At 39.6% G+C, this 21999-nt stretch overlaps 1 protein-coding gene across 1 annotated transcript; it reads right to left on the minus strand.

Annotated features, from left to right (window-relative positions):
- Positions 1-1727: 1727 nt before the first annotated feature.
- Positions 1728-21166, minus strand: kdm5ba (lysine demethylase 5Ba). The gene is made up of 27 exons (XM_068593836.1): positions 20806-21166; positions 16309-16386; positions 15962-16084; positions 15698-15868; positions 14909-15034; positions 14543-14636; positions 14323-14426; positions 14057-14215; positions 13809-13928; positions 12676-12834; positions 12036-12217; positions 11697-11859; positions 11225-11344; positions 10622-10816; positions 10053-10234; positions 9664-9788; positions 9360-9510; positions 8892-9012; positions 6632-6987; positions 5705-5843; positions 5152-5331; positions 4905-5063; positions 3814-4233; positions 3576-3666; positions 3288-3475; positions 2919-3182; positions 1728-2815 (listed from the first exon to the last, which is right to left on the minus strand). The coding sequence occupies exons 1-27, from the start codon at positions 20956-20958 to the stop codon at positions 2678-2680; spliced, it is 4461 nt and encodes a 1486-aa protein (XP_068449937.1). The 5' UTR covers positions 20959-21166; the 3' UTR covers positions 1728-2677.
- Positions 21167-21999: the final 833 nt, after the last annotated feature.

Genomic DNA, 21999 nt, shown 5'->3' on the forward strand with positions numbered 1-21999 from the left:
ACCTCTACTGATTCATTAGCAGCCTACTTTTGTTTTGTGACAAAAAAAACAACAACTTTTGTCTTTGTTAATTCCTTTTTGTTGTGCGCACAGGGTCAATGAGGACAGGTAAGATACTCCGGGGTTTACGTGCTACATACACGTAGGTTTACGTGTTAATACCCCAGGTTAGAGTGAGCACCACCCACTGTACTTTTTGCGTGCACAGCACCTGTCAAGTAGGGCGTGGGTTTTGTTATGTTTTCTTCGGTGCCACTGATAGTCCTTTTATTGTTGTAAATAAATTCTTTTCTTATCACTTTTGGTGTCCTGAATTGGTGTGACTGCACCCTCACTTAACCAAACCTGCTGCCCTTATGTTCTGTCCCACTTCGAGCCACCAGGGGGCGTAACAGGCTATTTCCCAGATATTTTATGAACCCCTTTCCCTGGAGCCACATGATTGAAAGGAAAGTGGACTTGAGTATATCGGCATTGAATAAATCGGCATGGACTTTAACTGATGTTAATAGATATTGTATGAATAATTCCAAGCCTGTAACACTACACAAGTCACTTCTCAATCTCAGAAAGAAACTGGTTTATGTTGGGCAGCTTGAATGTTTTAGAGTGATAAACAATTAACACAGGAAATAAAACTCCAACCAAAGCACTCAACTAAAGAAATGTTGTGCCTCTCAAGACACTGACCCTTTACTGTGTAACTGTGCACTCGCCACTGTGAAAGCAACTTTTTTTAAAGTTTCTTCTTTTGTTCAATCCTAAAATTGTCACCCCAGAGTGCATTTTGCGTGCATGATTAGATAAAAGTACCCTCTTGTGTCGATTTACTACCAAGCTTGTGATCTGCAGCACTGAGGCCTTACTGTATGTATTTGTAAAAATGTAAAGATAATTATTGTAAATGAACATACTGACATGACATTCAATTTAATGTCAGATGTTCTTTTACTGTTCTGTCAAAATCATCTTTTTGAGTCTTTGTTCATGAGCTAAATGTAGACAGTGAGGCCTCAGGGCTGAATCTGAGAGCCCTGCTGCAGGTCACAAGAACGCCATCTACTGGCAGGGAAGGAAACTATTTGATGGTATCTAATTGCATTAACCTGTCTTTGATCTATGTTATTTATACAGACATATTTCATGCTGTGTATTAATTATTTTTTTTGTTACCTACACACGCGACATACCCTGAACTCCAAGGTGACAATTTTAGGATTGCTCAAAAAAAAACAACATTCTAACACAGCAAGTGCAGTCGACTTGCCACAGGGTTGTACTTTACTTGGGCTGCTTTTAGCCTCACACAGGTATACTTAAGTGAGCAAGTCAAACACTGCGGAAAACAGTACTTCCACCACGTCGCTTATCGGCCTAACGAGAGTTACCTCAGGGTACTTTGTATCGCGCTTATGCCGTTAGTGTGTACAGGCCGGGTTTCGAACGCCGATCTCCTACAAACCATCCGGGTGTGACCCCAGTAGACCGCAGTTAGACAAGAACAAAAATCGGACCATAAAGCAATCTTTTTCTGTAAGATAATCTGAGAGAGATTAATTTATTGAGGCGATTTGAAACTACCAACAAACCTTGTCAAGTTCATTGTTTTATGCCAAATTTGAAAGACTAGTAGTAAACCACCAAGACTGCCAGTTCTGCAAATTAATAATCTCAAAGTAATCTGGCTTCCTTGGAGCTTTCAAATTTTTCCAAATAAAAATCAGACATATGGGAACAAACTTTTTTTTATTTTATAATGCAAACTGCAACATATGAATTATATTATTTACCCAAAAAGGAGCAGAAAAAGGTCATATACCTGTGGTAAATAAATCACACACTGTGTTAAATCTAAGTCCAACACAATATTTTAATCTAAACCATAAATGGAAAATCCACCCTAAAACCAAATGTACATTCCTTTAATGTTGGACAGTTCGTTCTTATTTTGTGAACATAATTAAGTCCTAAGCAACGCCAAGACTGTTCTTTCCTCTGCTGACAGAGAAAAAGGAAACAGACTTTATATCATAGTCAGGAATTTATTATATGATACGGATGCAACATTTCGCACATCTTGGCTCAAATAGCAGTCGTTAGTCTCTTGTTTCTTTCTTGTTTCTAATTCAAATTCTGTTCACAAATATTAAATTGAACTGTGCAATAATAAGGATTCAAATGTGAATTTTTCAGGGTGTTTGCATCAAAGAGTTTATAAGCACAAATATAGCTCAAGTGAAAACTGAACCTCAATTAATCAGTTCAGTTATTGCTTAGATAAATAATATTTACTCTACAAGAAAAAGATTTGTTTCACATTGTTCAGATGTATGTAAAAAATAAAAGGAAAAGAAAAGCAGTTCTAAAATGTGATGTCAAATTGACTTTTTTTTGGTTGAAAAATCCCTGCGCTGTTGAAATATTTTGTACATCTGCATCAAGTTTTGGAAAGTTTCAGAAAGGATTAGTTGATGGGCTGAAAAACCAGCCACGTGACCAAAACAGTGACAGAACTCTTTTGTAACTTGGGGAAAAACAGTGAAAAGCACCATTTTTACTACGGCACGCCAGAAGGTAAAGGGGGAGAAGCCACAGGAGCACACAGAGTTCAGGTGTGCACTTAAGTGCTGGGGTTCGCAACAAAAAACGCTGATCCATCAAAGATGCTTTTTGGTCTTCATTCTCCTCGGTCATAGTCTGGCTGTGTGCAGCTTATGCAAATATAGTCGTCCTTCTCCGCTCGCTCAGCAGAAAGCCCTACACAGACCTGGTGGAACCACTGATTGCAGCTGCCGTCACATTGGACCCAGTTCACCTGAGAAGCAGTAAAATGGGAGAAAAATGTTAACAAAATAAATGATACAAATAAGTTAAATCTTCTGCATGTAGTACGTTAAGTCGTCTGCTATAAAACAAACCTCGTCGCCCTCTGGCTCTCTGCACCATGGTGCAGCACACAGCGAGTAATCCTCCTCTGAGTCTGAGGCAGTGGGGTCAGATCCTGGGTGTGTGGGAGAACACGCCCACTCTGTGTCTTCGCACTTCTCTTTGCTCTTCTTAGACTTCTTTTTGGGGATCTTCTTGGCCTTCTCGCTGTGCTGCGACTCTGAGCTTTCCTTACGCCGCTTGGTTCTTTTGCTCGGCCCGTTCAGCAATTTCTTTTTGAGACCGGAAACTCCATTCTGTGTAAAGGCATGAATATTATAATAAACACATCATGATGAATAATATGTCATAATACGTGGGATTGATCCAATGATCCGCTAGCAACATGTGGTCCTCGTTACCTTGTTGTGGTGGGGGCTCCCTCTCTGTGACTGTTGGTCCTGTTCTGTGTTGTTCTTACAGGGGACGCCATGCGAGAGCAGCGGGACCAGTTTGTACAGCAGGTATCTGTACAGCTGCTCAGTTTCAGGCAGAGTGACCTGCAGTAGGAATCCCTCCACCATCAGCTCCTCCAGCTCAGGGCCAAGTCCTGCGACAAATATGATAACAGCGGACAGTTAGAGGCAAGATAAAAAGGAAAAAAATGCAAAGTATGCTCCGATGCAGAGTGCTAAAGCTTTTACACTGACCCTGAAGTGGAACAGACTGGTGCTCTGTATGGAAAGATGAACAGTTTGTTTCCTGAGTCAGATGTGAAGACATTCCAGGTCCATCTCTCCCCTGGAACGATAAACAATCCACTTAAGTATGCTTGACTGGGATCAAGTGCGTCTACAACATCAATGTCACTCATGAAGCAAATAGACCATGAGGAGACTTGTCTATTAAAATGTGTGTAACACAGTTATAAAATGCGTTTCCACTGACCATCTTTGACACTTTCTTCAGCACCCCCTCTGTGCATGCCTGCTGAACTCGGTGCTGCCATCGCACCGTCCTTTCAATGAGGAAGCGCAGGGCGTCCCCTTCTGGCAGCCGCACACGAATCCTCTGCAGTGAAGCCAACAGAGGCAGGACCTTGTCCAGAGGGGGTTTCCTCGACCGTTGGCAAAGAGGGCAGAGCCAGGCTTGGCCGTACTCTAGGTTTACCGGTGTTGTAACACAACCGCAGTGGAAAACTTCTCGACAGAGTTCACACTGCATCATAGCACCCGAAGGGGCCTTTTGGCAAACGCAAACACCGAGTGCAGAACAGTTTTCAGCAGGAACAAGCTTGGACTCGTTTGAAGCACGCAGAGCCAACAAGATATCCATCTCCCTTTGGCGGACCTCAGCGAGAGTTGCCATCTGTGAAGGAGAAAAATGTAACTTTATGAATGCAAATTAAAGAATAATCTTATTCTTGGTCTAAAAACTGAGGCCAGATTAGGCTCATCCCTACGTTTGTAATTAGGGCTGTTAAGGTAACATCCCCACACTTTTGAAATAGTGTTAATGTTTCTCTGCCTTTTGTTGCTAACATAGTAGACCAGGGGCTTCATTTTTAGAGCACTACACGTGTATTTCTTTTTGTTAAGTATGCATCACAGCGTTTACAGCTGTGATGCATACAATGATCCCAGAAGGGATCATTGTATTGTAAAATGCCCTTTTGAGTTAATTAAATAATATAGTATTTCTTTTGGTGGGTTTTTGAGAACTACTATCCAAAAGCTCCACAACAAAAAAGATGTGAAAGTAAGATCTTCACATATTTTTGTTTGTGTTTTTCAAAACACTCAATTCATTGAGAAATACACAACCTGTATTCAGAAACTTTTGAATATGTTTTCAGGATTTCTGACAGCTCTGTTGGATAATTTGTGGTGTCACCCTAATACACTATGGAGACCATTTCCTAGTTTTAACTGTAAATATTCATTGGAATGTTGTTAATGATTACAATTTATTTTCCCCCTCTCCCCAAACCCTACTTGTACAGTAACTGAGAAAAGATTAAATACTGCATTTACACTCACAGCAGAGGCAGAGTCCTTGCTCTCAGAGAGAGCTCTCTCCACATCACACAGAGAATCCAGTTTTGTTGGAGATTTTTTACTGATCTGTGTCGCTTCTTTTGCTTTTTTAGACCTCGACTTCTGATGCCCGGTGCCAACATCACATCTTGGACAAAGCACCTAAGAACATAAATAATGATAAAAAAACATGATTTATTGGTCCTGTTGTATAGCTTTGAAATGAGCATACTTAGTAACATCTACTTACCTCAAGGAGAGAGAAAGGTGAGTTTTTCAGTAGGAATGTCTTTGCTGCGCTCTCCTTCCAGGTCTGAACGTCACTGACGAGGACCTCTAGCCGACTCAGCGGTTCGAGCATCACTGGGATGCCCTCTGCTTTGAGAAGCAGCTCAGAGAGGCTGTCCAACACAGGAATACGTCCCCCGAGCTGCAAACATGCACATGCCAGATTTATAATCCAAACTCAACCATTGCTGCTAAATGTGGACAAAACAGAAACACTGGTTATTGCCCCTGATGACGTAATTCCAGGGATCAACCAGTACTTGGGTGACTTGGGCAAATCTGTTAAACCGAGCCTAAGAAATCTGGGTGTTGTATTCGACAAAGATATGTCTTTAGTGCAACACTGCAAACAGCTGACCAAAAACGCTTTGTGACCCTGGTCTGCGAAAGGCACTATACAAATAAAGCGTATTCTTCTTGTTATTCTTATTATTCTTATTATTATCTCTGACCATCTCAGGCAAGTGTTAAGAGCTGAGAATTTAAAGCATAGTTTAAGTTGAAGTATGTTTCACCTGAAGTGCTTCGGCTTCATGGAGCCATTTCTTGGCCTTGGTGACAACGTCCTTCAGCTGCAGACAGTTGGGAAGATAAGCAGGGATGTTTTCTACTTCTTGTAGAGCGGCATCGAGTGATTCCATGTTGCGAAACGGCCTGTGAAGAGACATGATCTGTTCAGGTTTTATAGAATGTCTGATGTGGGAATGTGTCACTTTATCGCTTATCTTCAGTTTCAGTTTTGAATCCTACCGAAATAGGACTTAATTTTTGATAGATGTATACAAACATGAAGTATCAGATCAAATGAGGCGCTTGCTATTGCAGAGTCTGGTGCTTTACAGTCTCTGTGGAGCCATCAGAGGGTTAAACACTCACAACACCGTCATCCTCTTTATCCAACATGATCCGGCTCTGCAGACGTGGCACATTTCACTCGGTCTAAAGTTAAAGCTGATTTCACATTTTCTCTGACGCCACTTTTTAAGAACTAAAATTACTAAAAAAAGTATAATTCACTAATTATAAATACAGACTTTACATTATTTTAAATAAAGTTTTAGTCTGCAGGTTCACAACTAGAACCAAACTAAGTTGTTCCTGAATTTGATTCGGAACAGCTTATAGAAGAGTTTGTAGTCTGTTATGTGTAATGAACAGTCATAGTTGTATACATTTTACCATAAAAAAAAGTAATAAACTACATTATGCTAAAACTTGAATATTTTCTTTTTATGAATCATTTTTACCACTGATGAAAAAAATTCATAGCATCTGATTTTGAATCTGGTACATTCATCATAGTTTTATCAAATTACTGAGTACTTTATCCTTTAGTACTTTTTTTTTGTTTGTCTCCACCTAAACCACAGGCAGGGAGGGCATGAAAAAGATAAGAGCTATCGACATGTTGACTAAGGCCTATTGCTGCTCCATGTCCTCACCTAGCTTCCATAAGGCTGAGCACCCGCTCCTCCCACTGCTCCGACACAGTCAGCAGCTCCTGCAGACGAGCCATGGCTCTTTCCACAGAGCTGTGAGGGGCCAAACCCACACCCTGGTCTATCAACCTCCTCATGGTGTCCAGGCACAGGCTCTCTGGCCGGCTGCTTGCTTGCTGCACGGTCTCCAGCCAGCGGGCCTGCTCCAGTCTCTCCCGCAGCAGGGGCAGCTGGGGTAGCTCAACGTCCAGGCCCAGGCTCTCGTCCAGCAGGTACTGCAGCTCCAGCGTGCTGGGGGACTCGTCAGAGAGGAGACGCTCACTGCGCTGCTGAAAGTCATCCACCCGGGTCAACAGGTCCTGGGGGACACATTCACAACAGGCATTTAGGGACAGATATTTCACTACTGAGACAAGACTACATTCTAAAATGCAGCCAAATTCACTTATTTGGTGTAGACATTATTATACTGCAATGTAAAAGTGTGATGTTTAAATGAAAAGCTTTAAATTTCTGCCAGTTGTTTTCCAGGTAACCAATATAACTTGAATACTTATGATTCAGGTTGTAAGAGCCACAAATGAAATAGAGAAATAGTTAGCTATACAAGCTTCATCCCACTTTGGAAGATGGTATCTTAAGAGTTGGAGGACAGCTGGATGAATCCACCATGACAGACAGTGCCAAACACCCTGCAATTCTGTCAAAAGACTCCAGAGTCGCTTCCCTCATTCTGCTTAATCTTCAGGAAAAGATTGGACATTGGACGCAACTATGCATGTTGTCGAACTTAAGACAAAAGTTTTGGATTCCGAAAGCAACCTCAGCAGTGAGAAAACGTATCTCAAGATGCACAGTCTGCAGGAGGCTGAAAGGCAGAGTGGGAGAGCAAAAGATGGCGAATCTGCTGGAAGATCGCCTGACACCAAATCAGCCACAATTTACTAATGTGGGCGTGGATTATTTTGGTCCCTTTGAAGCCAAACGGGGCTGGAGCAATGTCAAAAGGTACGGTGTAATGTTTTCCTGCCTCGCCATTGGATCAGTGGTTATAGAGATAGCGGACAGTCTTGACACCAGCTCTTGCATCATTGCCATACGCTGTTTCATAAGCAGAAGAGGCCAGGTCTCCATTATGCGCTCGGACAATGGCACAAATTATGTTGGCGCAGAAAAAGAGTTGCCAGTGGCCACTGAGAGCCTGAACGAGTTAAAGATTGAAAAAAAAACCCTGCAAAAGAAAGGCATCAAATGGATGTTCAACAGCCCAGCTGCTTCCCACCAAGGAAGAGTCTGGGAGCGGCAGAGTCAAACTGCACGGAGGATTCTTAACGTCCTTGTGAGAGAACAGACCCTCACTGACGACAATCTCCAAACGCTGATGTATGAGGTTGAAAGTATCATTAATGGTCGACCACTCACGAGCCCATCTGATGACCCATGGGACATGGAGCCTCTGACTCTCAATCCTCTGCTGTTGCTGAAAGTGCAACCCAACATGCCACCGGGAACATTCAACAAGGACGATCAGTATGCAAGGAGACGCTAAAGGTAAGTACAGTATCTCGCAGATCTGTTTTGGACCAAATGGACTCGAGAATACTTACCGTACCTCTCCTTCAGGAGCGGCAAAAGTGGTGCAGGTTGAAGAGAAACTTCAAGCATGGAGACGTAGTGCTAATAGTTGACAGTTTGTCACCACAGAACATATGGATAATGGGAAGGATAACCCAAACCATACTGGACTCCAGTGGAACTTTACGCAGAGTGAAGCTGCAGACTAAAACCAGCACGCTGGAGAGACTCGTCAATAAGCTGTGTTTACTGCAGGAAGCAACGTAAACACAAGAAGATCAGATGAAAAGAAAAGAAATGTAAAAAAAAAAAAAAAGACTTAAAACTATGTTTGAAATATATTGAAAGATGTTTATGTTAATAATAGACACTCAAGCCAGTTGATTTAATGACACCATGATGGCAGCAAGTGTAAGGAAAGAGGTGCATTACACGTGAGCAGACAGTTTTTTTACCATGTAATCGGATGACCGGATGATAGTTTTGAACGTTTATTCTTTTGTGTACTTTGTGAGCGTTTTTTGCTGCTCAAAATAAAAAAAAAGAAGAAAAGGAAATGAACGGTCTCCTGTCATGCGCGTGCAAGAGAACTCACTGTGTCTGCAGCTCTTTTGTGGCTTTATGAAAACAACACCGACGGAACGCCGCTACTCAGGTCGTCATTTAAAGAATTTCCAAACTCACTAACCTTTAGTAAAGGAGCCTGTCGGATGTTGCACGGCAGGTTGTCAAACTGTCGGACAAAAGACCTCAGCTCTTCAACAGTCAACTCGTTCTGGTTTTGAGACTTTCCTCCTCCAGAACGATACCTGATATACAAATATAGAAAAGAAACAGCAAATAAAAATCAAATGACAGAATTGTCTGGAACAGTTAAAATAAACCCAAAAAGTAATGTAGTCTCTGAACTACAATATTGGAATCTTGAAATTAAATCCTGCATTTCACTACCTTTGTCAACCAAGTTAAATTAAAATATGAACAGTAAATGAACCCTAATACCGCCAATAATTATACAATCAACATTAAACATTAACAATAACAAAAGATGACTCGAGTCAACCTCACACCAAAACTGTTTAACATCAGTGGAAAACTGTATTTTCCAATACAATACAAATTGAAAAAAAGGTGTAAAAATCTCTTAAAGTCGTACCTCGTCTGCCTCTTTCCATTAAGAAGCTGTTGGGCCATCACAGCAACTTTATCAGCCTCTGATGCAACTGTGCGTAGCTGATCCAGGAGACTGATTTGTGGGAACGCCTTTGTTTCTGACTGCTCCACCAGGCTGTGGAGCTCTTCCAAACCTGTCAGAAAGTGGTACAAACTTTCAGAAACTATAAACTATGAGGTTAAGTAATTTAATACAATGTGGCTGGATGACAAAGTAGCAAAAGGAAATGCTACTCAATTTTGGAGTATTGAGTTTTGTAGTTTTTCGCTTTTTTCCATTGCCAAACCTCTTTTCTTGTTTCCTTTGTTCTCCAGGATGTCCTGCACACTACAGAGCCATTCTTTATAGGACTCTGCACGCAGCTTCACTGATTCCATCATAGGATACAACTCCTCCAGTGTAAACTTGTAACTGCAGGGAAAGACAAAAATGAGGCAATGAATATACAGTAAAATAATGAATGATCATTTTTCAAGTTCAAATAAAAATAAATATGTTTTCTACCTACTGAAAAAGGAAAACTAGAAAACACAAATTGTATATTAGGATTATAATGTTTTAAAATAATCTAATGAGATAAACATGTTTTATTTGGACAATTCATAATAGTCGTAGGAACAGTAAAATTTAGAAGAGAGCAAGTATGATCAGTTGGTGTGGTTATAGGAGACTCACTGGAGTGTACGGTTGCTAAGAGGACAGGAGCAGAGGTCCCGGGTGTGGTACAGACACACCATCTTGCCAGGACTGCAGGCGCAGGTGATACCAGACAGGTAGCAGGTGGTTCGACACTTGCTGCACTGCCTCTCCTCATCAGGGAGCACTTCATAATCAACTTGTCGAGATTGCACCACACCCTGGGGTAAACACACACACACACACACACACAAAAATCAGTAATTTGAGCTGCAGGGAAGACCGGGGAACTAAATGAGGGACCTGAACAGACACACAATAGTCTTAAAGTTCTCTCTAATGTAGTCTTGATACCTGCTTTACTATAACTGCCCCACAGGAGCCAATACAACAAACTGAATAAATTGATGGGATTAAGATTTTTTTTATTCTAACAATTTGCAATTCTTCTTCCGTTCCAAATTTGAGACATTTTAGGAAAATAAAGTAATTGTGTCCTGTTAACTCAATTTTTTGTCCTGGATGTCAATCATGTGTGCTAAAATATTAAACCTGCCATCATTAAACAAAAACAGATGAAAGAGATCCTTAAAACAAGACCAACTCACCAATTTATTAATCTTCTCTCTCAGTTGTTCTTCTTCTTGGACCATGACAGTCATCTCCTTCTGCACTTTGGACGCCAGGTTGACATCCATCGCGTCTGCTTTGTAGGCCATGTTACAAACCATCTCGTCGTGTGAGAAGACACAGTACCTGCTCAGCTGGCGATAGTGCGCCACACATTTACGGCCGATGGGCATCTGTCAGAAAATATATAGACAGATTTGAGTTTAGAAGCGATGGGCTAACCAGAACTATTAAAAGGCGAAACATGAATAATATCAACAACATGCTTCTGTACCTGAATATCAAATGTTATACCGTTTAATCTGTATCAAGGGCGTATAAAATTGTTTTTAATCCTGTTTTGTAAAAAATGTTTGGCTGTAATTTGGCATTAAAAGATGCTATACAAATTAAATATATTATTAGACAATTTTTCACCACTTTTGTTTTCCACTATTCTAGGCAAACATAAAAATCTCTGCTGGAGCAAAACATATTTATCAGTAAAGTCTAATAAACAGAACTCCTACTGCATGAACAACATAACTTTACAGCAAGAGACTTTTGAAATGATCTGGTGTGGTGACAACACATGTTCTTACCCAGTCCATGGTGCAAAAGTTGACAGCTTCAGCAAAGTTGAAGCCCTGGTTGAACCCACTGTGGTAGGCTCTGGGGAAAGTGATGACAAACTCCCCAGCACATTGGTTGGTGCGATAGATCTAGTAAATCAGCAAGAAAATACAAATTAGGAAACGTGAAGCAGTAAGTGTTACCATTTGTTATAAGGGTGATATTGAGACTGACAATGTTGAACCAAGCAAAGTTTTGATGTCTTGATTCATATCAGGTTATTAAAAGATATTTTCCCAAAAAAAGGTAAGACACTGCAACATGCTGATGTTTTCTTTATCAACTTTGATTCATATTAACTGAGGTACTTTTTGTATAACTGTGATGTGTAATATTTAAAGTAAGGAACTTCATCACCACACTTGGTGTATACAGATCTCACTTTATTTCAGACATTTAAATGTGATGATTAATAAATGAGGAACATTGAGAGCAGGTTACCGGGACGCCGTTGTTCATCAGCGTGTTGGGATTCATGATGGTGACGAGCTGGTGAAGGAGGTCTTGCTGGGACTCAAACAGCTCAGGTGCCAGGTTCTTCATGACTGACTCAAGTTGCTCTGCAGCATAACCAGGAGCCCCATACCACGTCTTTGGCTCCCCCCTGCAAACATGGTCAAAACAATCAGTTGAAAAAAAAACTCCCAATTTATTTGAAGAATAAATCAGATCTACAAAAATGCATTTCTTGTGAAAGATATTGCCCGTTGTGTAAGAGTCAAACTTCTGCATTAAAATCACTAAACAGATACACAATAGAGTTTGGAGAGTGCACTCTACCAGTGAAGATAGTTTATGGAGTAGCTCCAGTGGTCCTCAATATGCCAGCAGAAGGAGGAGAAGCACATCCCTACATACAGCCAAGGTAACTTCATCCCACAGATGTCGGCTGTAATGTGAGTCAGCACAGAGGAGTCCAGCACCGGCATGTTGTTCAGGTTCCAGCCGCTGCTCAGGTAATGCTGCAGGTCAGACACAAGTCTCAATGCACTTGACTTCTTACTGAAATAACGCCGAGTCAGCAGGTGTTATCGTAGTTATCACAAGGAAAACTGATCATATTATTTTGGTTCCAGTCAAAAACCTAAATCGTATTAGGAAAATACTATGATTTAAAAAAAAAAAAGAAACATAATTAGTATTTTTATGTTATTTTTCTTTTGGTGAAAAACATTCACAAAGTATTGGAGGCCAGGTTTTCATCATACACGGTTTGGCGCTATACTTAATGCACTATAACTTATATAAACCTAGGTAATCAATGTACATGTTTAAGCTATGTGGAAATTCAATCTTTGAAGGTTGTAGAGGTAAACTGTGGTATACATTTTCCTCTTTACAACTCCTAAACACATATAGTTATCATATATGTGTTAGACAAAAATAAAACACCATTCTCAAAACAGCAGACAGATTGTACCTCATCCTCAGGAGTGACTTCAAAATGGCTGTTACTCAAAGGGAAACCACTCCCAAACTCCTTGGAGGCTATGTCTGCTCCGTACTCCACAGTGACATCCTCCTCAATGGTGCTGACTAGACGCCAGAACTCCTTCTCCACGAGCTCAGTGGGAACCATCTAAAGCACAAAAGGAGAGATGACATTGTGTGATTGAGTGCCATATTCACAATAGTCGAAAAATTGAAGGTAGTTTGATCACATGTTCAAACAGATTAAGAATACTGTTTTCACTGCACACCTGTCAGAATATATCTGCTGGGATCAATGACAACATTATCTTTTTCAGAAATTCAGCTTGACAACAATTTATGTCTCAAACTAGCTGCTCATTAAGTTGTCTACTTCCTGCTAAACTCCCAAAACCAGATCTCTAACCTTTTCCCCCCTTTCACTCTCTTTGTTCAGTAAGAGTATGTTCACAGGATGTTTTGAGTGCCAACAACATCTGATAAGACAAAAAAGACTCTGTAAATGTGTTATCAAAGGCTTCCTTAGTTCCAGGGCAAAGTAATAAAACAGAAGTAACAGAGACTGCTGTTCTCGAAGAAAAGTCTGAGAAAACAGATTCATTTGAAATTATTGGAATGTTTAGTCAATTTCATAAGGTTATGGATATAAACTACTATGTTAATTTCCCCTTTTAGAAACCATAATCACATATAGTTTTCCTATTCATTTTTAATGTTTTAGAGCCACAAAGGTTAGCATATCTTTTTATAATTTCAACTAACGTTCAAGTTGAATTAATTAATTCAACACAGTCGTTGCTTCTCTCATTGGCTATTGTGGTCTTGCTATGAAAGCACAATACGTAATCATACAGACTTTAACTGCCACCTACAAACATGTTTGAAATTAATCAAGGCTACTAAGAGTGTAGGAGTTTAAAGACTGGATCTGTAAACCCCTCACATCACTCAATAGTCTGGGCAGAACATCAGTACCGATCATGATTCAAGATCAGATTTCTCCCGATTGTCAATGAGGTGAATCAGGGATAAAAAACCCCAAAACTCACTCTGGTGGTCTGAGGCTGGCTTAAGTAGAATGGAAACAGGTTGATTATCAATGAACAAGAGACGCAAACTCACATGAACTGGCATGTTGAAATAATCTGACTTGAAGGAATCGGCCATGTCTCCAAAAGCCTGCAGGGTGTAGCTTCTGCTGGCCTGCTCAAAGCCAAATGCAACAGGAGGTTTGCCACATTCCTGTAAAGTAAAAAAAAAGGTAGAAAAAAATTGCTGTTTTATTATATTTGTAAATATCAGGCAGATGATTTTTCTCATTCCAATTATGAGCATCTCTGCCGGGATTTAGCTGCAGAGGGTTTGCTTACCTGAGCCAGGCACTTGGGACATCTCCAGTCGCCTTTGGGAACGTCGTGGAGGGGAGGCATCAGACAAAAGATGTGATAGCTGTCATCACAGCCGTCACACAACAGCAGGCGGTCCTCAGCAGTCCCTTTGCCACAAACAAGGCACATGTACTGGTCTATCTGAAAAGACATAATATACAGCACGGTACAACACTACAGCATGGATACATATTTTTACTGCTGTGTTAGCTGTGTTGTAAGATAACATTTCAATACAATATACTTACTTTACTTGAGGGAGGTCTCTTATCCAATACAGTTTCTTCTTCATAATCTGATGGATACTCGTGTTTAATGGGCTCCCGTTTCACCTCAGTAACCGGCAGTCTCACTGAAAGACACAGAGGAAGGCTCAATGGAAGCTTTGAGAATCTCTAATGAGGTCACGTCTGAGACAATCCTCTTTTTCCTCTATAAACGAAGCAGCACTGCTTGCTTTGTCCTTACCAGGTTCTTGTTTGCCAACATACGTTCCCATCCTCCTCCTGAGATTGGGACGATTCTCGCAAACTTCACTTGGTTCGGTTTTTAAACAGCCTCTCTGTTAAAGTCACAGTGAGAGTCATGAAGTAGGGAACAACAGGCACCTCGATAAGATATGAACTGCCATGAAAAACATGTAGCTTCATTATCAAAGTGAAATATAGCCACAGTCAAAATACAGGTTGGTAGAACTGGTTGTCCTTCATCCTGATTATTAAACTGTTACTTAAAACGTCCAGATTTATGAACATGCATATCATACACATAATGAATGTCACAAGTGACAACGTCAGTCAGAGCGAGAGCGAGAGAGTGAGAGTGGGGACTCACTTCCGATCTCATGCGTTTCGCACGGCGAGCAATGCTGCAGGTCTCCTGAGGCTGGACAGACTGCCGCTGCGGCAAGTCGTGAGGGGTGTACTCTTTATCCTTAGTGTCATTGGTCAAAGTGGCTCTCTGCAAAAACAAGTTGGAGTATGTGAATTATTATTATTATTTTAAAACACAAAAAACACTGAACTAGCCACAGTAAAAATTAAGTACAACAAAAAGCTACATGGCTCTTTTTTTTCTTTTTTTTCAACCTACATTTAAGCCAAAGGAACAAAATCAGACACTAACTATAAAATCAACATGTCAATACAATCTCCTTCAAGTCCCTTCATTATAGCTCCTTAAACACACCAAACACAATAAATGTTCTTATGAAGGGATTGAGCTAGAGACAAATCTTAGTGTTTCTCAGTATTGTGATCCTTACATTTCAAAATGGTCCAATTTGATGTGTGCTCATCAATTCTAGTTTTATGACATACCTGGCGCTGTATACGACTGTTGTTTCTATTCTCAGGACCGAACTAAGACTCTGTCAAAGCGCCTTTTAACTAAATTAAAATGAAGACCAAATTATAATGTTGTCAACTATAATAATACTGTGTGTAGACCTAGAAGAGCTGGTAGTCACTACTTGTGGTTTATAGTCATTACATTGTAGCTTGAAAAAAGGCACATAACTTGACATTTCATTTTTCCGATATACATCTACTCAATTTTAAACAACTTGTTTAACAATTCTAGCTACTGCTGGTCTACTGGTAAAGGAAAACATAAGCGACGTACAGGCTGATTCCCTCCATGCTGGAACAGGTTGTATGGGTAGAGGATTCGCTCATAGTGTGCCCGCAGATGAGAGCCAATAGCCTTGCCTGGAGCAAAGCCCATCTTGACGGAGATCTTAGTCCAGCGCCGCTCTCTGCAGACGGCATCAAAGCCTCCCTCTTCATTCACCAGCTTGAAAGAGAAACATTATGCATTTAGTCTGCATGTTATCTTTATTAAGATGAATTTGTCATGATTCTAACACGAGCAAGGATTTGCACGCACTTTATTCAGCTGGTAAAGATCCAAAATCTTTCTTTCCACGTGAGGGATTTTCAGAGTGCATCCTTGAAACTCCCAGAATTTAGCTATTTGATCCAGGAAGTTCAACTTGACTCTGGTCTGAGCCTAAAAGCACCGAGAAACAAAAGTTAACAGTTTAACAAGGATTTATCAGATGTTTTGAAGCTGTAAACTGTTTTTCAATTTCTCCCAAGCAATACAAAGGCAGGAACATTTTAGCAATAACTTCAGATTTAAAGTGCAAGAATACAATGATCAATAGAGTTTTGTTTACCAAATACTCAATTTACATGTACTGCATTTTACATACAAAATAATAATAAATGTACCTCTAACTCATTAAGTCTTTGTATCCTTGGTGTGAATTTTAGTCTGTCAACATCACAGGCAAATGGTGGCTGCCATTCCTGAAAGAATACAAAACAAACACTTTATTGAGCAAAATGACACCAAATATTTGACGGTTACACTGAAATGAAAGTATTAGAATCCAAAAGGCGTTTGTCAGTAAAAAGGTACAGCATGCTCAACAAGCCCGAAGTAAATGAGCAGTTAAATCAAAACTACTCAAAACAAGCCTCCTTCAGGGATCAGGCCGGGGTTACTGACGTTTTTTGTTTTTTTGAACCAATCCCACGAAAACCCCAAAACCCAAAATGCGTTTCTGGCCCCTAAGCATGTCTGTGGCTCGCAGCTGCAATTGAAGACATACGTACATCTTTAAAACCTGGTCATAAATTGATGCTTTTATTTACGAAATACTTTAAAGTGCAAGTTATTTCCTTAACCAGCTGGGCATTGTTCTTTTTTTTTTTTTTTACCAAACGTCCATTAAGCAGAATAGATGTAGTTTTTGCTGCAGATTATTTTCAGTCAAAGATTTAGTGAAAAAATGAGCTCAACTTCAAGCTTCTGTGCCCGGCTGCAGGACAGTACTGTTGGATTGCCCTAAACCTTTTAAATAAAACAAGTTAACTATTCAGACCAGACTTTACTTTAATAAATACAGGTTGGAGTATAATTTCACACAGGTCTTGACCCAAATAAAGATTTGAGGAGAGACTATTGCTTCTTTTCACATACATGGGATATTTAAATGCCTATAGTCAATATGGAGTAAAAATCACAAACTAATCCTGACTACAGACCCAGTCTGCACTTCCAAGAGACTGCTATTATTCTAGTGAACCATTAATAGGATTACAGGAAGTCATAGTGTGTGTGTGTGTGTGTGTGTGTGTGTGTGTGTGTGTGTGTGTGTGTGTGTGTGTGTGTGTATGCATCCAATAATGGTTGATTAAATGTTGATTTTCTTTGGGGACATCTTATTTATTATCTAGTTTTGTGCATGCATGATAAATAAGATGTTGGTGATTTTCCTTTAGCTGCATTATTAGCGATGATGTAAAACTAACAAATAAAAGTCAGAAAATGTGTGTTTTATTTATCAAATAACATAATCATCCCACAAAGAAATGCACAAACATTTCACAATGCTGCCTGTCGTAATGTTTACCTACACCAACGTAACAACACTATATGTCTTTATGAAAGACTAAACACAGACATGTCTGGTATTAATGCACTTGCACACCTACTCACACACGCTAGACCACACAACTTCCTGCAAGACTCAAAAATATACTGTCAGTAATGGCTCAAGAGTCAGCAAGATATTTTCTGTTTTACGATTCATGAAAGTATTTATAAAATATATTCGACCAAAGTGTTGTACAATAAACAAATATAACAACAAAAAAAACAATAATAAAATTTGAAAAAACACATGTTTAAAAGACAATAATCTAAAATGGTGACTTAAAGAGCGTTAAAAGCGAGAGAATAAAAATGTGTTTAAAGACGGGATGTGTGATAACACTTTCCTGCTGATTTGTCATCAGTGAAATAGTGAGTGTGAAGAAAACATGCCACACTGGCTGATATGAAGTTGATATACTTGCATTTGTCTTGATGAACTGATTGATACTTTGTTAGGTAAAGAGTATTTTTTCTTTTTCAAGTCTAAAGTTGAAAATAAGAGTTGAAATATTCCAGTTTATTTCCTCAAAGATTCTCAACATTTTAGAGTAATTTCAGAAACTGTGGAACAGACTTTATGAGGCTCGAGAAAAGTTTCCAGTTTCAAATAGTATGTTAGAAAGGTTTTCAGACTAGCTGTGCCAAGTTTAAAAAAATGAACACAGAAATCTATAAACTCTACATAAATCCATAAACTGAAAATGTGCAAAGCCACACCTGCTGTCCCACAGGATTAAATGGATGGTTACTTTGTCCTTATGGCTCAGAATCTGGGCTCAACACTGTTTGGGCATTTAGGAAAACCAGGCCACATACCAATCAAAATTAGATTAACTGAATGGGCTGGTAGCAGCTTTGTTGGCAAGGTTAAGATTTTTTTCGAATTAGATAACTAGTCTGAAGCTATAACTAGCTCCCACTTAGATCTACAACTTTGATTTTAAAATTTCAAGTTAAAACATTTTCTTTAAATTGAAGTATTTCTCGATTCACTCCTAGTATAGAGCAAATTGTGAATAATAAAACAATAATATAAAACAATATACAAGTGTTATAACACTTTTATAATAAGCATTTGAAGATAACAACTTTTGCTTTCAAAAACTCAAACGAACACTAAATTATTGCATTGAAAAGTAAACGTGCCAAATTGGCCTTCGAGAGGTGGTGAAGAACAGATCAAGTGACCTGCGGCGGCTGAGCCTAGAAACTAGGCTAATGACCCAATTTAATTATCACAGTATTTCTTAAATGGGTACAGAAGCACATAGTTCATTTTTACAATAGTCAGCATTTTCATGATAACAAACCACCTGCTGCATGCATGTTAGTGTGGGATTAGCACTGTGAAACAAATGTTACACACACACACACACACACACACACACGCACACACGCACACGCACACGCGCACGCACGCACGCACACGCACGCACCTCCGGGATTTTAAATTTTTCTTCAATAGACATCCACTCTCATGAGCTCAGATTCCTATTGCTGAAGGACTTGAGATTGTTTATTGGTTTGTTTGGCTCACAAACCACCCTCGAGCCAAATGTTGGTCTAAATATCCAGTAGAAATGTTGGTGCATGACACAGGGCTTCAGACAATAGTGCACAGTGTATGACACATGGTGGGGTTTGACCTATAAATGGGATTTTGTTTTCTCTTCCCCTTTTGGTACATGTATCAATTACCAGTATATACTCAAGCAGGCACTCAATTTGAATGTTTCAGACATGTTGCTTACCATCATATGATTTTTAGTAAAACATAAGGATTGGCCCCAGCATTTTAAAACTTGTCATAAAGATGCCACTCCAGATTACTTGCATTGACAATTTAAAAAACTATTTGGGCTAGAGTGTAGTAGGCTGTTGCTTTGTCTCTCTAGTATTTCTATATGACAAAAAAAAACTTTATATTTTGCGAATAAATTCAACAAAAAGCAGTAAATAGGATATTAGTGCTGCAATATAACCGTTCTTTGATTATATTGCAGCACTACCCATCTGGTTTCACCCGCAAATAGGCTTACAAACTTCCTTATATTTCAACCAGGAGGCTATATTATGGCAAATATTACATTAAACAATTTGCATCCATGACCTCAATGTTTTTAAAGTGATACAATAGTAACTGCCAAATAATTAATATGTAATAATATGATTATTATAACATGGGAGAATCACTCATTATAATTAACTTACTATTCCAGAGTATGTCGCCTTTATCTAATTTGCGTGGGGGCTTGGACACACCCTTGAATACATATATTCCCTCTCCCATCACAACATAATCAAGATCATTGTGAGCTAAATGTCAATTTTAGAATATCTATTATAAACGGTACTTCCTCTACTTTCTGTCGTAATAATACTGTATTTAACTGATGCGACATGTCAAGGGTGTGGATTGTGGCCAAAACAACCCTTCGATCAGAAAAAAAACATGTACGTAAATAAAGTCCGGCAGTTGCTTTTATAATAACAATATAACGTAATTCTGCAAGTTAGCTAAAAAATAATAATAAAAACGTCCTCAAGCCATTTATATAATCCAATTCAAGTAAGTTTCAAACATGTGAAAGCTCCGATTTAAAAAAGAAAAGAAAAGAGAAACGCAGGGTACACTGAGCCGTTAACCCGTGTCCTCTCTCCATAAACAGTTGGTCACCGAGCACGTACGTAACGTTAGAAACGTTAACGTTACATCCCGGACAGCTGCAGCTTTAAACGGGCCTGATTAACGTTAGCTTGGTTACCTCATAACGGCTAAATCCTTCAAATCCTGTCGGGAAAGTTGAGCTACACATTCAACTATACTGTTTAAAAGGCAATGGTCAAAATATTAGTTTGAGTCTCAGAGAGCTGATTTCCGTGCGACCCATCCAGGAAGCGTTTCATTTCATTCTGCGCTAACGTAAACACTTTCCATCATATTTGCATAGAGGCCAACTTCAACGTCCGGGTATATATATTTTTGGTTCACATTATGCTCTTATAAGATAGCCGTTGTAATAAATAAACGCCCGTGTGTTTGGACGTTAAAAACTTGATCAAGACACCGTCTTCATCGTCCGACAGCGCTCCACTTTCGTTGTTGAAAACACAACACACTCCGGGCTCAAGCGAGCTGACAATTCAACTCGGAGCTGCAATCCGCCATGTTGAACGCTGTCTAAAAACACAACTTTGCTAAATTAACAACAGCAGCTAAGGTCCACACACCACGCCACAACAATAAAAACAGCCCCGAATAACTATTAAATTAAATAAATACTCACCGGCGGCGGTCGGACCTTGCAGATGCCAGATTTCTCTGCAATGGGTCGTATTTTGTTGATGTAGGCAAAAGGGTCGGCAAATTCCTCCCAGCTGGGCTCAAAAACAGGGCACTCTGGAGGAGGAATGAACTCATTCTGCTGCGGTTGACTCATCGTTGCATCTTCCTTGGGACTCCAGCTAAATTGTTTTCATATATATGCTCGGTATGGATTCCTCGTCTTTCAGTACATGTCCACTCTCCACTCATTGAACTCAAAGACGAATTATCTAGTTGGAGACGCGAAGTGACAGCGAGAGCGTGTGTCCCTCCGCTTCAAAACATAGACACTCAAAGCCTACGATTATTTTACAGTTTGTGACATTTTATTTAACATGCCATGACTGATTGTGTATATAAATGATTTGACGACATGTGTACATTTAATTTGTGTTATGTTTGAAGGAGTTAAATGCCTGTTAGAGTAGAGTTAACGCCTTATATGTTATTACAATTTACTTTAATACTTTCATAAACACACTACCGTATAGTTTTCTCTCACACAGTTAACACTTTGAGCGCACTACTCTTGCGTTACGGATTATACAGTTTATTGGTTCCGTGGTTTCCTATCAGATGATTGCCCCGCTGTTGGATGAGTTCGATTCATGCACCGGTTTTGCACGCGGATGTACCGTGTTGAGTCGGTTGACAAATTAAAGGTTGGTTTCGGCCTCTTCTAACCCCGCCCGGGGTAGCCGGAATAATGGACGTATCAGATGGTACGTTGGGTTTTCTAATCGAACACACCCACTAGATCATTGCGCGCTGACCGGCACTTCGTTTTTAAATGGTCTAGAGGAGCTCGTTGATTGGTAGAATCTACGGTCATATGTTGATAGTTGAGGTGTTATGTTTTAATAACAACATTTGAATTATCGGCTAGTGATGTATTCTTCACTGACTTCTGCACGCCTCCAGAAAAACTGTTATAATATAGCAAAATATTATAGTTTGAAAATGTGCCACAGTTCCATCGTTAATGCATGTATAGTTGTTGCCACGTTCAATGTGCATGAAGCCGCTCGATAAATAATTAAAAAATACAAAAAAAAATACAAACAAAAAATGCATTGGTTGTTAAAGTCAGTAAAATCTGACTGTGAGGTAATCTGTTGTATTTGTAGACATGTATTTGTAAGAATAAGTTTGTCTT

This window comes from Clinocottus analis, unplaced genomic scaffold (genome assembly GCF_023055335.1).
Source record: "Clinocottus analis isolate CAN_PGR_092001 unplaced genomic scaffold, fCliAna1.0.p SCAF_3, whole genome shotgun sequence".
Lineage (NCBI taxonomy): Eukaryota > Metazoa > Chordata > Actinopteri > Perciformes > Cottidae > Clinocottus > Clinocottus analis.